Source organism: Hippoglossus hippoglossus, chromosome 16, assembly GCF_009819705.1.
Source record: "Hippoglossus hippoglossus isolate fHipHip1 chromosome 16, fHipHip1.pri, whole genome shotgun sequence".
In the NCBI taxonomy this organism is placed as follows: domain Eukaryota; kingdom Metazoa; phylum Chordata; class Actinopteri; order Pleuronectiformes; family Pleuronectidae; genus Hippoglossus; species Hippoglossus hippoglossus.
This window is the reverse complement of record NC_047166.1, coordinates 5,766,410-5,783,288: the sequence shown is the minus strand read 5'-3', so window position 1 is coordinate 5,783,288 and position 16,879 is coordinate 5,766,410. Positions and strand designations below refer to the sequence as shown.

At 38.5% G+C, this 16,879-nt stretch overlaps 2 protein-coding genes and 1 long non-coding RNA gene across 3 annotated transcripts in view; all 3 read right to left on the bottom strand.

Annotated features, from left to right (window-relative positions):
* LOC117777400 (hemicentin-1-like) overlaps nucleotides 1–16,879 on the bottom strand; it is a 1,765,934-nt gene that overhangs the window by 1,184,475 nt on the left and 564,580 nt on the right. The window lies entirely within an intron of this gene.
* LOC117777471 lies at nucleotides 4,534–8,614 on the bottom strand. Its single transcript, XR_004616607.1, has 6 exons — nucleotides 8,397–8,614; nucleotides 7,103–7,120; nucleotides 6,359–6,388; nucleotides 6,155–6,202; nucleotides 5,926–5,982; nucleotides 4,534–5,192 (listed from the first exon to the last, which is right to left on the bottom strand). It is a non-coding gene; the product is annotated as an uncharacterized LOC117777471 (long non-coding RNA).
* On the bottom strand, nucleotides 10,545–15,911 carry dhdds (dehydrodolichyl diphosphate synthase). Its single transcript, XM_034612222.1, is given in 9 exon segments — nucleotides 10,545–11,325; nucleotides 11,487–11,594; nucleotides 12,553–12,600; nucleotides 12,602–12,671; nucleotides 12,776–12,877; nucleotides 12,976–13,092; nucleotides 14,239–14,381; nucleotides 14,486–14,602; nucleotides 15,512–15,911. Coding segments are annotated over 9 exon segments (1,014 nt in total). The 5' UTR covers nucleotides 15,575–15,911; the 3' UTR covers nucleotides 10,545–11,079.

Genomic DNA, 16,879 nt, shown 5'->3' with positions numbered 1-16,879 from the left:
TCCCATGTCAGGATCCAAAGAAAGCTACATAATTACATTGAAATTGATAACAAGGCAACTGTTGGTTATTAATGATTATTTTCATTAAAGATTACATTTCCCTGGAGCCCAATGAGACGTTCTATTGATCGCATTTTTAGGGATTATGCTGCAGCCATGTGAATAAACACTGAGGTTGAATACTATGCATGTTGTTGGTGTAGAATGGAACAAATCAACTGTTCAAGCTAGTTTAGAGACAGATTAAAGGAATGTCAGTACAAAAGAGATCATTCAGACTACTTTGTGTATTCGTGGCAGACGTGACAATGACACTCAAGGTGTTGCCTCCATTTTGGGGCCCCAGCTGTGACGTAGCCAACATGGCTGACGCACAGAAACAAGGAAAAAGTTTGGTGCAAGTCACAGATTGAAGGAGGGTTTGTCAGCTGAAGGAGCCAGATCTCAAAAGTTGTTAACCAGCATTAAGCCAAACTGTTTTCTCACCTACGGTTTCAAAGTCACTCAGCAACTGGGCTGAAACATGAATGTAAATCTAATCAAGGAGAGAAAAGTGAACCCAAACAGACTGCAGTTCAAATCTGTGATAACAACTGAGCCAACAGGACAAGCAGAAAATCCTTCTTGACTTTTAGTGTGATTAAAATGCCTGTTTGTGAATTAATATACATGAAATATAAAATAAATCTTAGTGTGCACCAGATTGAAAGTTAGAATCTAATCTAACTTCATCTGTAACCTTTCACTCTGAAGCTCTGACTGACTCATTGCCACGAAAACACAGTATAAGGAAAGGGGGTCAATGTATTTTCTCCTGTTTGCCAGAGCACACAATGTACAGAAGACACAAGAGCAGCCCTGCACCTAGTGGCAGCACAGGGGAACTGCACCTCACAATAAAACAAAGCTCTTCATCAGCATCAAATATGATGCAATTACACATAAAAACTACAGATATAACAATGCCACTAAATGAAGAGCTACAGTGGAGAAAAAAAAAGTCATCCCAGGATTAAAGCTACCAGTGTCCAATTGTTCTTTACATTTTCAAGGAACTCAAGAAAATAATATTGATTTCAAAATGTATTTAAAATTACTACAAATAGACATTTCCGGTTTATTTCTACTCCCAACATGTATCCACAGCATTATATGCCAAAATAAATAGTAATAAATGGATACGTTTTATATTTAGCTGTGTTTTAGGACATTTTGTCCTTAAAACTGAATAACGTCAAAAAGGCAACATCCACGTTTTCAGTAATAATTAAAAAATGTACGAAATGATTATTGGCTCAGAAATGTTTAACATCAGTTTTGACTAAACACACATTTTAACCTTCGACTAAATCCATTTCTCTCAAAACCAGCAACCTCACCCTGATGAACACAAACATTTTCGATGTTTATCGTTAAAACAAGAAAAGAGTCATCAGTTACTCGTTGTTCCCTTTAAAGTAAAAGAACAAATATGTGTGAACACGTGGTCAATATGTTTTAACATGCATTTAAAGTTCTAATGCGAGTTTAAATATTAGAAAACAAAGTAGCCAAACAAGCAGAATCAGCTTCCAGGACACTTTCCTTTTCTTTTTTAAACCAGACGCGAACACTGGTGACCGGCGTTTTCCTCACAGGTCATTTCTCAAGGTTTGTTTCAGGCCCGATTGTAAAAGTGTGAAAAGTGAAAGAATGTGTGTTCCTACCTGCAGCTGCACTGGGAGGGGGGGCTGGCACCAGTTTGGCCTGGGAGGAGGTGGACGGTGGGAATCTGCTGTGCGAGGATCCTGCCAGGATGTAAAGTCTTTATAGGAAGCCGGGACATGTTCTATATGAAGAGGGGGGTGGGGCACCCAGAGCTCTGCAGCACACAAAGCATGTAGTGAGCATGTGAAACGCACAGGACCCCACGTCTGCGAGGAATGAGCTCGTCCACGGTTTGTGCTGATTGTGTGTGTGTGTGCAGGAACATGTGGTCCTCTTCCGCCATAGGTTGTTTACACTGAAACACCTGAACATATATAAACTACACACAGCCTGTGCACCACACCCTTCTTTGTGAATTGTTTTTATTTAAACCCTTAATAACATGGCTGATTACATTATTTAGAAGATGTTTGCAAACTCTTCAGAAACACTTTGGCTCCTCATTGTGTAGTTGGACTGAATGTTTCTAAATTGCACATGTTCACATTAAAGACCTTATTTGCATGAGTTGAGATTGAAAGCTCAACTTTCACCTCACTGGAGTTTTGAACCTTTGTCATGCAGATTCTCCGGATTAGCATTTCCAGAGCTTTCTTTCCATTTCAAGACAACAAGGAAAAGACCACAATGACCTTCAGAAAAGAAGAAGAGCAGAAGATTCCAGTCCCGCAAAATTGATCAGTTAAGATTTAAAGTTCAGTTCAGTTGTTTGAATGTTTCTTCTGAGCATTTTGAAGACTTCTGCTCCTCGATGGCTCAAAAATCCTCCTTCAATCTCAAAAAGATCCTTAGAAATAAAGAAACCGAGACATTTCCAATATATCCTGCATGTGAAAACACTTGGATTGGCTGTTCATGGTTCACCCTGAACGCAGCGTTTGACCCAGATGATCCCAACACAAGCTCCACTTTCCTGCTCTGGAGCTTTTAGAAATACATAGTGACCAATTTGCACTTTTTCTAAAAGATGCAACTTCTTGTCCAAAGTGACAAGTTCCTGTTTGAAAAGGTTTCACTTCCAGCTGATAACATTTAGTTGTAACTACAACGTATTTAAGGATTAACTTCTCATCCATGGCTGCATTTCTCTTTCAGTTTCAGCTATTATGGAAGCTACTGGAAACTAGGTTCCTTAAAGTTGTGCAAAGTGGTCACATACAACTCTGTGCTTCTCTAATACCAATCTATCAATTTAATGCCGATCTAATGCTCTAGTCTATGGCCTTGTCTATCATATAAAGTCTAACAGTCTTTGGGTTTCGGCTCTGCAGGTTTAAATCCTATGAATTGAATTGTATGTTGTAGATGTGCTGCAGCCCACCCTCCTCCTCCCCTGACATGTTCCCCCTGGTGTCATCTTTCACCCCCGACATTACCACATGTGGAGTAACATAATAGTTAACTGATTCCAAGTATGTGTTTACTGTACAGATTGTATAGGACACCATACTTTCCCTCCTATAGTCCAGGAATGCTCGGAGTGCAGGAGTCGCTTCGACTGACCCCAGCCAGCACAATGGAATGTGTCCCTATATACAGTCAGAGTCATTTATACCTGCAAATGTAAATGTGGATGTTTGCTTGGGTCCAATGTTAAGATCGCTTCATGTTTGTGAGTCACTGTGTGTTTAAAAGGCTCATTTACAGGAGGGAACTGTTGAGTTTAGGGATTTTATCGTCTTTCTCTGGAGGATTGACATCTTGATGTTTTTTGGTTGTTGTTTTTTCTGTCGACCGTTGTTTCCGAGCTGAAGAATGAACCTTTTTTGTGCATTTCTGTCTGATTAGAGCCTTGAAAATTAGTTCTAAAGCTTTTCTACGTTTTTTGGGGAAGATCATAAAAACATTAGATTTTTATATGGAATAAATGTAATTTATGCAGAGAAAAAAAATCGCATTTCAGATTTCATTTGTAAATGGGAGGTTTGTATTGAACTGAAAACACTGTATTCTGCATTGGACTTCGACCTCTAGTTATATCTGACCTATATTTGGACACACACACACACACACACATCACATGGAGCTAAATCCATCAATTAACTACACAAAACATAACAGCAACAAAATGTCATGAAATAACGTCCTCAGTCTCGTCAGTTTGTCTTATCAAAACAAAACGCGTCATTTGACCAAGTTTCTCCGAGTGAACATTCCCAGCAGAGGGAGAGCTCAGCTGGAAAAGAACGTGTTATTTATGTCTGCTGTGATGTGGTACTGCCCCCTACTGGTACTTTAACACAACAACACCCAAGGTTTGCCAAAGGTCGATTTATTTTTTATAAAATGTTTTGTATTTCTCTGCCTCTGTTTATGTTTAAGCACAAAATTGAACAGTGAAAGGCAGCAGAGGAAGATTTCACATGGTTTATGTTGAAGAACAACTACTTATAATAGTTTCCCAGTCAAAAAGTATGCTGGAGTAAATGCACATTTAATCATTTTCTATTTATTTTCAACAATAATATGCTGCACTGTAAGGGAGAGAATAAAATACAATATAACCGCCTGAAAGGTAGTAAAATTGATGTATTAAGTTATTAAGATTCAAGTTGCAATTTTTAAGTGGAAAATACTTGAGTAAACCAGATGGTACTGATTATTAAACGGACCAAAATACTATAACAAGTGTGAAAAGCGTGTAATTAAACTGAGGATTCATGCAGAAGGGAAGGTTACATTACTCTGATGTACTCAAAATACTCATTAGAATGAGAAAGTGTCGAAAATGGACACCCAACCTCCTCCTGGCTTGGTCACAGGATCTCTAACCTTCTTTAAGGTTTTCATCATGCAACAAAGTAACGGACAAAGCAACACCGAGAGGACATTTTGAAATTTTTTATTCAAGAACATTTAGATCAACCATGAAGTCAGAGAAAGCTTTCTTCTCTCCTAACAGAAACATAACTTAACAGAATGTTTGAAACCAAATGACCAGGTTCACATTAAACAAGTATTGGGGATATATCAACATCACTCACCCAATAACAGTATTCTTCTGTGGCATTTCCACTGACTACATCTAATGGCGACATACAGTGTTTCAAAACATTTGGTAAGCAATCGTTTTTATTAGTTTAACATTAAAATACAAGGGGACAAAAAGGTTAAATTCCTATTCTCCCCTGAATTTTAACAATTTTCATTAGCTGCCTTATAATGTTTAAAATTTGAAGTAGAATCCAACTGGGAAGATATCTATCAGTCAGCAGTTTAAAATAATAATAATAAAAAAATAACAGGATTAGACAAACTAAAATGCCACGTCTACGAGATATGGACGGTTATCATCTTTAAATGGATATGAGTGTGACAACAAAGTTTTGTTACATCAAGTGCAAGCCCAAAAAAAACCTATAAATGACATTTGTAATATAAAACTTGGTAAAAAATACTCATTTAAAACTGTACAATCACCAAGTACACAGAGTGAGCACATCAACAGTTCTTCATTTGGCCTCGGTGGCTTCAGCCTTTGGCTCCTACAGGGACAGAAGATAGAACAGCGTTGTATTGACATGAAATTACGTCCTTTATTTATTCTCTGCATGTCTTTTCAGATCCTTTTGATATGAAATAAAATGGGTCCGTTTTATGAGCCCTGAACATTATGGAAAATAGCTCATAGCATGTATTGAAGGATAAGTGCATAGAGAACTGAATTTATACATCTACAAAGTGTTCATGATTCAAACAAACTTTGAACTGGCAGTGTTCTTCAGGTTTCAGAAAGTTGAATTTAACTGCTTAAGACCATAGGGAATGAAATTTAAGACTAATGTCTAGTACGACTGATAGGAAGGAACATCAGAGCCCAATTATTATTTATATGCCCCCATAATTGAAGACAAGGTGAAGTAGTCTAGTAGAGAAGGCCTAAATTTCTAATTATTAGATTCAATATTTATTTATTTGACGCTGTGGAAAACCTGAACAGTTTTCATCAGAAACCATGTTCTTTTTGTATTAAATGCTTTGAAACTCTTGAGCTCTCAAATTAACAATTTAAGCCAAAGAGTAAATGTTTATATGATTTTGGTTCTGAGGCATCAAATGCTTATTAAATTCCTTCATATTTACACTTTTTCCTGCATTACCAAAACCAGAAATGACTAACTTAGGTAACATAAACATTTCAAAACATGAGTAAGTATACGTATATTTTAATATTTAGATCACACAAAAAACTAAACTTTCTCTCCTGAAGAAACAAACCTCAGCCTTGGGGTTCCCGTTCTCAGATGCCTTGGCCTTCTTTGCTTTGGGTCCCTTCTGCAAAATAACATGGAAATTGATTAATAATAGCTTGTGTTCAAGTATCACATGATTAAAACATCTAAAACATTTTTTAAAGGTATCTTCACTTCAAAAAAACGTAAAACTTTCACACATGCAAAAGACAGAGGCTTCCTGTTGAAATCTGCAAGTGATTTCAGTGTCTTACCTTTGCCACAGGTTTAATCTTAGCCTCCGCTTGTGCAGGTTTAGTTATCTGTAAAACAAGGAGAAATTACAAATGAGTAAATAATCTGCTCTTTACTGTAGCCAACATCATATTTTAATAAATTGATGAATGTGCAATTCACACATGCAGAATTATCAGAGGTCAACATTCATGATGGATTGCTGGTTACTCTCAGGAACTTACCACAGCCAGACGTGGGGACTTTCTCCTATCCTGAAGAGATAATAGGAAGAAAATCTTAATTAAAAATGTTTTATTTTATTGTGACCCTGTTCAGACCTGAGAGATCGGATCACACGTGGACAGCCCTGGGTTTGTCAGTTCATGTCTGGCATTATAAATGGTCTTCATCGCATCTCCTGTGACCACTTGATCAAATTATGTTGTTTTTAGCAAGTCCAAGTCAATGTGTTTTTGAGTGAGCGTGAGAAGAGCGGAGCAAGTGTATCAACGTCTATAAATTTACTCACTCAAATTTTTGAAAACCGCTATGTGGCGGCCAGTGTTTATACTGCAGCCACAAATAATTTAATGATATATTTTAGATGTTTATTACTTGAGATGATGTCAGCTGAGTAGGCGGTCCTTCATATCTGAGTCAGGACACATTCCATACGTGTCTCAGATCACCTCCAAGTGTGGAGTGATCCGATTTAAAACGTGTCTTTCACAGATTACCCTGGACGGGTGTTAATACCAAGTCTGACCAGGGTCTTTTAACATAAGAGCTTAACTAAATATAGAAATAAAATACATGGAAATATAGAGGTATAATGTGGGACAGCAGTCAAAATTACTTCAAAAACAAGAAACTAAAAACTAATTATAATCATACATCACAAAATAATATAATAATACATTTGTGTAACAGTTGTGTATCAAAACAAAAATAATATATATATAAAAAACAAGTGAAATTGTCCATACCACTACGGGCACACTTGGCTGAAAAGACAAAAAGGAACAAAAAATTAGAATCCCAGCATTAAACACGTCAAATAAAAAAAAGCTCAAACATCTGTTTAATCTGTCAAATCTCAGGGAACAACAGCAGGATATGGGAACGCCCGCTTTATTTACATCCACAGTATTTCTGTAGACGTGACGTCGCGGGACAGACACGCGGACACGGAGCCTCGGGACAAATTGAGACGTCTCCGCCTGTTATGAAGTTGACAAAGAACTTCCCGCGCATATTTGAATTCAAACTCGGGCTGTCCCGTTGCCATGGCAGCGCGTTGGCGCCCTGACAGCTTCCTTTGTTTTGTATCAGCGCGCGCCGACAGACAGCTGTTGAGAAACCGATGAGATTATGACTTTACTAATCTGAGGCTCGACGCGACGCAACCAGACACACGACTGCGGACGAATCCACACACGTCCAGGCGTAGATTAAAATGGAGGGACGTTTTTTTTTTTTTTTTGCACGTAAATCTGTTTGTTTTTTTAGGAGCAAAAAAAAAAAAAATAAAATGCTGCTTGCAGAACCGCGCAACCGCCAATCACACGCAGAACTGACAGAATCGTGATCAAACTAAACGCTATATTATTAAAAAAAACATTATTGCACATTTCACATCGCTGCACGTGAGCATCGGTGCTTAATAAATAGACACGCGCTGCTGCACAATAATCAATTTTAAAATGCGCAGTCTATCGATTACATTTTTTGGTGGAATTTAAAAAAAAGTGTTTTGCGTCATCATGCACGGGGGGGGGGGGGGGGGGGAGATTGAAAAAAAAACACAGAAAAATATTTCCCGCATTTTTATTCTAGAGCTTATTTTGGATTCTAACAACAAGTGAAGCCATCGAAGTGAACTCAAGCAGCAGGGACCTAAAGTTTGCAGTTGAAAACGTTTCAAGATGTCTCCTCGCAACATGTCTCGCATCAAGCGGGGGGGAAAACACACGCAGCGCGGTGACATCGTCAATAAAACCCGCGAGCATGGACGCGCGGGACGTGAAGTTGTTGCTAAACACGTCGTGTGTGTTTTGCGTGTCAGCGGCTGCGGGGCGCTCTCCGACATTGTGCATCGGCGTGTTGTGTTGTCGTCGGGCGACGGGAGGATGAATAACGGGTCTTCCTCAGTGTTTCACCCGCCATTGCTGTGAGCGATGATGATGACGTTCCCCCGATGCACAAATATCACACGCACCGCGGACGGCAAAGAACCGAACTGCGGCCGCTAAATGAAATAAATAAAATAAAAAATATTACCTTCGTTTTGCCCATGTTTGCTGGTGGGAATCGAACGGGAGCGCTCAGACAAATATACCGACAGATAGGGGCTTTTTCCGGGGAGAGGACACACGACGGTGGAGCGGTCGCTGTGTAAAATGGCGAATGTAAAACGCAAACGAATGTTTTTGTAGTTTATTCTGTGAAATATAAGAAGAGAACCGGTTCCAGCCGGTTTGGTGTTTCCGTGGCTGCCATTGGACGGCGGCGCGTCACGTGTGCACAGGGACCGCCCCGTTCCTTAAAGAGGCAGAACGTTGCTGGGGGTGGGGGGGGAACGATACCACGCCGTGCCGCAAGGGGGAGCGCTGTGTACCCGCGGTTTCAGTCAAGGTAGCAAAACATCAACATCTGTCGTTTTGTTTGGGATTTTGTTTGTGATGCTTAGATGCGAAGGAGAAGATTTAAAAAAGTTCCACATCCATATATGTAAAGAAATCAAATCTGAACTTTCTTTTTCTGTTTTTAAAAGTGAAGCAGAGTTTTACATCAGTTCATCCTCTACCTCCTATCATAGAAAGGCAATACAAATATTCAGTCTTTGCACCAAAAATTATATATCGACCTAATTTTAGTATAAACATTATATATGTTTTCTTCTGTTTACTTTATCACTTTCAGCTTATATACGTCTTTACGTGAAACTTGTGTTTATAACGATTGACCTTGTACATCTGTCTATTTCTATCGTTTCGTTGTGCTAGTTTCTTTGCGCTTTGAGTTGTTTTGATTTGTTTATTTGTAAAGTTTACTTTCAGTTTGATTTCAGTTTTCTCCACAAGTCCCTAAAAAGGGCAGATGATTAATTATAACAATAACTATTATTATTTATTTATTCATTATTATAGCTGCTTCTCCAGGTCCTGTGGAATCATTAGTTGGGTTATATTCTGTAAATAAACTGACCTTCCATTTAACCTGCTATTGATGTTACAATATTCTCATTTAAAATATTCAAACACATTCATTAGATATACGATAGACACCAGTGTCTGATGTTGCTACCGCCACCTACTGGAATTCAGTGCAATTTCTCTTTCCTTATATGTTGGCGGTAGAAAGAAGAAAACGTCAAACACCAAAATCTCATCTTTCGATCTTATCAAAATTTTGTATAGTTTTTCCTTCAGATATCTTTTAGGTTGACATCAGCCCTCATCTGAGAGCCTGCAGCTGACCAGACGATCAGGCCTGGAAATATTCATGTTCAAATATGACAACTATCTGCAATGTAATCGTCTGTTCCTCAACCACAAGGTTTCATTTTAAAAAGCTTCCACGATGAAGCAACTTAAATATTTACAATTAATTATGCATGAACCCATTAGAACATTTTAATCCTCAACCACAAGTTTACAAAAGCCATTATCAAACTTTAAAATAAGTCACTTTAGGAGGGAGCTGTTGCCTAATTCCGTTGTTTTTCATGAATCGATCTACATAAATGTCGATGAGTGTGATCGTAGTGTTCGATACCCGGTGCCGTCTAAAGGCAGATTAAACCGGATGCAGAAGTACGGGCTCACATTCCACTTATATTAATTCAAGCTGCACCAACATACAACTAGTTTTTTTCACATTATTCTCTGGAAAATCTATTAAAATGTCAAACTTTTATCTCACAATGTTTAAGAAAGTGAAAACAAATTCCTGGATCCATCACTTTGGTCCAGATCTGTGCCCCAAATTCTATGGATTCTTTCTTTGGCCCATGTCTCATTCTTCCAACAAGGTTCATGCATGGAAACGTAAAGCTGCAGTAAAAGTATGAAACTGATCTGTAACACAAGCTGAGCTGAACAGAAAACCTCTGTCACATGTTAAACACATTCATGGTCCTGGAGGGGAAAATAAGTTTGACCCAGTTCCGTGCAGAAGGGCTTCAGATGCCTTTGAGAAGCATTTGAGATGTTTTGGAACACAAATCAATTTGTGATCAGTTGTCATGTGGGAACACCAGGGCTGAGGCTGGTTTCTTTAGGGGAGAAAACTTCCACTATCGTTGTTCTAGTCCTGATCTGAATGTGCTTTTTCTGTCCTGTAAGCAAATTCATTAGATATCAATATTACCGGATTGCTGTAAAACCCGGGGAAGGTGTCCATAGAAATCCAGACTGAGACATGTGGCACACAAGTAAAAAGGCATGATTCAGACTTCATTTAATCATATCTGACATACAGGAATCACTCGTTTCTGTTGAGAAAGCTGGTCAAAATCTAGTTACTAGTTCATCAACATCACACTGAAGACACAACACTTTCTTTGGGCCTCAACAAATATTATCCACCATTACTTTATATTAACGTGAGTGGCTGCTTTGTCGAAGCATTTACAGAACACAGGGTCTCTGGGTTTCACTCAGAGAATTCGATCTCCCCATCAACAGCATGCATTTCACAGATAATTCACACAAATTGTTTAACTACATCTTGACCAGAGGTTTCCAAACATTAGATTCTTTTTCTTTTTTTTAAATCTACAATCATAAATATTACAATTATTCTACAGCCCCATGGGGGTAAAATTGCTCTGTTGTATTTTACAAATCAGCAACAAAATGAGCCCATTCCCAGTAACTGTTCGCTCTTCTTCCACAGAAGCCCTTGTGTGAAGAGGAGAGTTTCACCTCCTCTCCACCGACTGTTTTTCCTCTTCGGAGCCCTACTGGGCCGAGACCCCTTCACTGCATAAGTCATTAACGTAAGAGTCTCTCTTGTGCTTTAGTGCTTCTAGGAAATCCTGAACTCGTTCTTCCCGGCAGGTGGTGTAGTGCAGCAGCGCCTCTTGTCTCCTCTGGGCGTCCGCAGGTTTTCCATTCCCGTGATGCTGCAGGTGCTCGGCCATACAGTCCCGGTCCGACTCTAGCTGCAGTAAGGCCTGATGCTCTTGATTCAGGTCTCTGGCTTTCTAAAATACCGTGCACATTCAAATTCTAATTAGATATATATGCAGGAAATGCTTTGATTACAAAGATGATCTGTGACAAAACATGTAATGCGAAGGCTTCTGTACTTTGGTATGTTCTCATTGTGCAGATTCACATATTGGCGACACAATTCAAGCCTTACCTGAATGGATTTATGATTTAACTGATACTGAAGAATGGCTTCACACAGGTTCCAGAATGAATACTCCGGCCACAGAACTGATTGAAACACTAGACAGGAGTGGGACGTCTGCAGGATGAGAAGATAAGAGTTAATCAATACGAGTCTCAGTGTTGAAGATGTAAGTTTTTGGCAAAATGTCCGTTGGTTAATACATTCATCACTTATCATGGATTGAAACCCTCATTTACTGGACATTACTTCTTTGTGACTAGAGCCTGACTGAGGATTTCTAAGATGTCTTTATCAAACAAGGACAAAGAAATGTTATTGATGCATGATATTTTATAGTTTAACCATAAAACTATATAAGTAAAAGAAAACCAAAATACAATTAAATATATAGAACTTGAATTGAGAAAAATAACATTTTCTATATGTAAATATAAAGATAAATGCATGCAATGTAAAATTTAAGTTTCTATATTGGCAAACATTAACACCAAAACCAATTAAATGTTGTATGAACACTAACGGGAATTTTAAAAGGGAAGTCTCAACATGTATGACTGATATTAGAGATAAGAAATGTGAAAAATACAAAAAATCCTGTATTTTGTTGCACTTTAAAACTACAGTTGAGTTTTATGATACATAGCTTGATAAAATAACCATTTATTAGAAATCTAAATTCTATGTGTACATAACAGAAAAAGGAAATGAGGAAAAACTAAAGTTGACTTGGCTGCTTTGTTGACACATATTCCCAATCTTTAGCAGCTAAAGTTTGATGAGACTGAAATCCAGTTATGGGGGAAAGCAAAACAAAACAATGAAGCTTTATTCAAAGTGATGTTTCGAGGGGAATATTTTAAGCAGCATAACCTGACAAAAAAGTGGAACTACCACTTTGACAGCTCCAGTCCCCACATCAGAAAACTAATCACTCATTTGCAGTGATCCCCAAACAGTCAACCAAGCTTTGGAAATCCACATCTTCAATCTTACTCGAATGATTTCAAGGTTTAGGGAACATCTCCCACGAGAACTATCAGCAAACAACTCTCTCAATTATTCTCATCCTCACCTGCCAGAGAAGAAGAAAGTCGCTGAGGCGCACCTCTCCAGACGTGCGGGATGAGCAGGTCAGGGTTTGGAGAATTGTTGCTGTACAGACACTCACTTAGCAACGCCTCCGAAACATCACTGAGCATCACAAAGACACAAAGAGCTCATTAAAGCAACAGCTCCTACATATTATGTTGTATTATGGATTTTAGTTGAAGTATTTATTGTTTTAAATTCTTCACCTTGCTTTGATCAAGCCTTCCTCCACTCCCCAAGCCATTTCTCTGACCGCATTTGTGATTTCATATCTTGACGTGTAGGCAAAACACACATTCAGGAAACATCTGCAAAAAAACAAAACAATTTGTATAAAGTGGTTGTTACAATATATGAAATAAAATCTGTTTATGTGAGGTGGGCGGTACCACATTGATGAACCTACTTATTGTGAGCTCTGGTTGTGATCACAGCTTTGGCAATCAGCTGCTGAAGGTCGAGCGGCAGCATGTCTAAGTCCCCCAGGACCCGGATACACACACCATGCTTCTCCAGGTTTTCCCTGCAGGAGGAGAGAGAGAGGACGGGCGATAAGAGGAGGAGAAGAACAGGGAGAACCAGACGACCATGTCTTTCGTACACAGCCGGTGAAACGTGTCTGGGTGCATTTGAGACAGAGACACACAAGGAATCTCTACAGAGTCGTCAGTGAGGATAGTTTAAAGTAGTCTGAAGCTCATTATCTTGTGTACACAAGGTGAACCACGTGTTCAACACAAGTATCATCATCATAAACCATTGTCTTGGTGCCAGCTGTAGTGCCTCATGTACCTCATGTAGTGCCAACTGCACTACATGAGGTTTTTATTTAATTCTCTTCACTCATTCAGCTATTTGAAAGAAAAAAAACATATTTCAAAATTGCAGGGCCACAATAAAATGTACATTTCTTAGTTAATTGTGCTCGGGGACTTCAGAGCATTTTTCAAAGAATGACGTGTCTAACAACATTCTGCTAAATGAAAACTTGACAAAAGAGAAGAAAATAGTCGTGTTTAATCTTCTGACTAATGGCAATGAAATAAGGTAGGTCTGGAATCCAATGCTATTTTTTCTTGGTCTAACATCCAGTGGTTATTTTCTGAACTTTAGATTAAATCACATCTCTACCACCTTCAAAGTTCAACCATGGTTTACAGGGTGTCTACACTTAGAAGTTAATTTAAGACATTTTAAGACCGTTTTTTATGCCACTTAGATTAAATTCAAGACCAAACCTGTGATGGAAATCGATACTAAAAGTGAAAATATACTTGCTCCAAGTAAACTCATTTATGTCTGTTAGACTCCCCCGGGGATCCCCATTGTTTTAAGTCTTTCAAACTTAAGACACAGCGCAATGTGCTTCGTAAGCACTTCCAGGCTTTAACCACGAACTACACGTCATTCTCAAGCCACTTATCATTGAACTTGCATTTCACCATGTTCATAAACTAGCCAGCAGATTAGACAGCATTAGATTAACACATAAATGTAACCAGAAACAGATTGATGACGCAGCACATAGCAGATTCTAAAAACCCTGACTCTAACTACACAGAACTGCAATTGGTTCCCCTCAACTTTAAGGAAGCAGTGAATCATATGATGTATAAAAGCACCAGCAAAGTAACAGCACATTTTAAATCTTTCTTAACTTGAAACTCACCGTTCCTCCAACAGCCTTTCAAATTTCTGCTTGGCCAGCTCCATCAGCCCATCCACCTCGTCTTTAGTGCGCTTGAAGTTCTCGATGCTGAAGGCGTACACTGTCACCTCCTGGATGTTGAGCTGTTTACACCAACGTAGTGTCTGGTGTGGAAGGAACAGCGGATTACACATACAGGAACAAACCACTTTAAGCCCAGATGACATGTTTATGAAGAAGACAAACTTTAAACCCAGTGCATCCTCACATCTGCCAGCTTGTTGAAGCCCTGCATATGTCCTTCCTGCCGCTCCATGTTTTTCTTACGCGCAAATCGGCGGTTACCATCCATGATGAAGGCCACATGTTTTGGCATGGGTCCAGCCTTGGGGACACAAAACAGATCAGGAGGATAATCGAAATGACAAGGACATCCCATAATGTTTAAAATTATACGCCGGTCATATTTCATGTAAAATCTCCCTGTGACAGAAAACTTTTCATTTCTGACCTTGGAAGCAGAAACTAATCCAAACTCAAAGTTCTCCCACTAGCTTTCCCCTGTGATTTCAACTGTCTCCCTGTGTTTGGTGGCAGATGACACATCTGCTGATCATGAGGTGAAAGCACAGAGGGGGGTTGTTCTTTGAAAAAACATCTACAGCAATAAAAACAAGAGAATCTTAAGACGTCAAACTGAGCTTGTGGAAGCTCTTCATAGCATTTTGCACCATTTACTGGCTCTTTATTGATAATTGATTATTACAGTTAACTGTGAATATGATAAGCTGATTACTTGATTGAGAAAAAAGTGTTTATCATGTACTAACTTTAGATTGAAGTTACAGATCGAAGCCATCACCTAAAATAAAGTCGGCGTTACAACTGGTGGCCCTAAAAAGTTCAGACTTAGTAGCGTGAACACATGATTCTATTATTTTTGTTCTATTTTTAGTTCATGAAATAAAAAGGCAACAGTATATGAATATTTGTAGAATGAGTCGTGTGTCTAGTTGCTGCAGGTGTTTCATTTACTTCTATTCATAAAAACAATCAAATATGTCATTAGCCCAAATGTTAACACTCATTAACGCTGATCAGGTGTTTCCCTAAAAGACTTCATGAAAAATACGATATGTCTGCTGTGCATTAAAAAAATAATGAATGAATTGAAGTGGGCTGGGTTTTATTTGCAGCCCTGTTTTCTTTTCCCCAGAAATGTGCATATCTGTGTGACACAAATAAAACCTGGAGCTACACACACAGGGATGAATTAACACAGGTTCACACTCACCTTTAAGACATTGGCTGAAATCTTTTCAATCAGGTTTAATTCACCTTCTTTGATCCACGACATCTTCAGTCTTTAAAACGGTCTGAGAAATAATAAATAATAAAAATGAACACGAGCCACTAAGCTGCGGATATAAAATAACCAGGTCACAGTTTAAATGACTGAATGTCTTATAATCGTGTCAAGATAGAAATAATTCCACATGCAGCCATTGACAGATTCCTCCGTTAACTGGACCTGAACAGCTCTGAGGGTTTGAATCAAAGCTCAGAGGGAATCGAACATGGTTCAGAAAACATCTCCTCTTACATGCAACTGCTTCATTAACTCAAACTACACGAACACACGCGCTGCTCTGCACAAATTCACGCGCATTTCTTCACATTTATCAGATCTTCCAACTCACAGCTCTTACGATGACGACCTCTTCCGCACTGGAGTCATGTGACGTGGTGACCACTTCCTGCCACGTGACCGTAGACTTCCAAATCAAGTGGATGGACTGAATTTAAAAAGAGGGAGGGGCCCGGCTGCAGACAAGATGGCGACGAGAACTCCGTCCTCTGTGGACGCATGCGCAACAGACATTCCGCACTTCACAGAAAATAATTTCAGAAGTCGGTTTTCATCCCTTTGATGTTCCATAAATACTCTGGTAACACATCAAAGTACACAAACTTTATTCTCAAAATATACAAACTTTATTCTCAACATACACAAACTTTATTCAAAAAATATACAAACTTTTTTCTCAAAATATACAAACTTTATTGGAAAAACGTCAAAAAAAAGTCCACTGACCATCTGTACTTTTATTTTTTACTTTTTTTTAAATGGGCCGTTATAAAGTTGATTCTAAAAAATCTCCAATTATTTTTATGTACTATTAAAATAAAATTTTACATTCAGATAGATAGATGATAGCTAGATAGATTTATAGATAGATAGATAGATAGATAGATAGATAGATAGATTGATTGATTGATTGATAAAGAGATAGATAGATAGTGTTATTGTCTTGTTTGTTTGTTGATCTTTAGACTCTTTATTGTATCATTCAGACTTTTTCTTCTCTCACTACTTTATTTTGTAATGCTGTGTGTTTACAGACAGAAATGTTTGTAAATTCAACATGAAAAGTTTCTTTGTGGTTGAAGTTGATTCAACAGGAAAAAAAGTTTCCACAGTGTCACAGTTTACATGTTGAAAAGAGCCACTGAATCACTAAGGTTCATGTTTTTTTACATTTAATTAACATGTAATAATTATTGTGTGAGTAGGCCGACTGTCACTGCTCAGCATAAACTCAATGAGGGTTGAACAACCATCTTTGGGAGCCCATCTTTTTAATGTACTGATTAAAGTCTG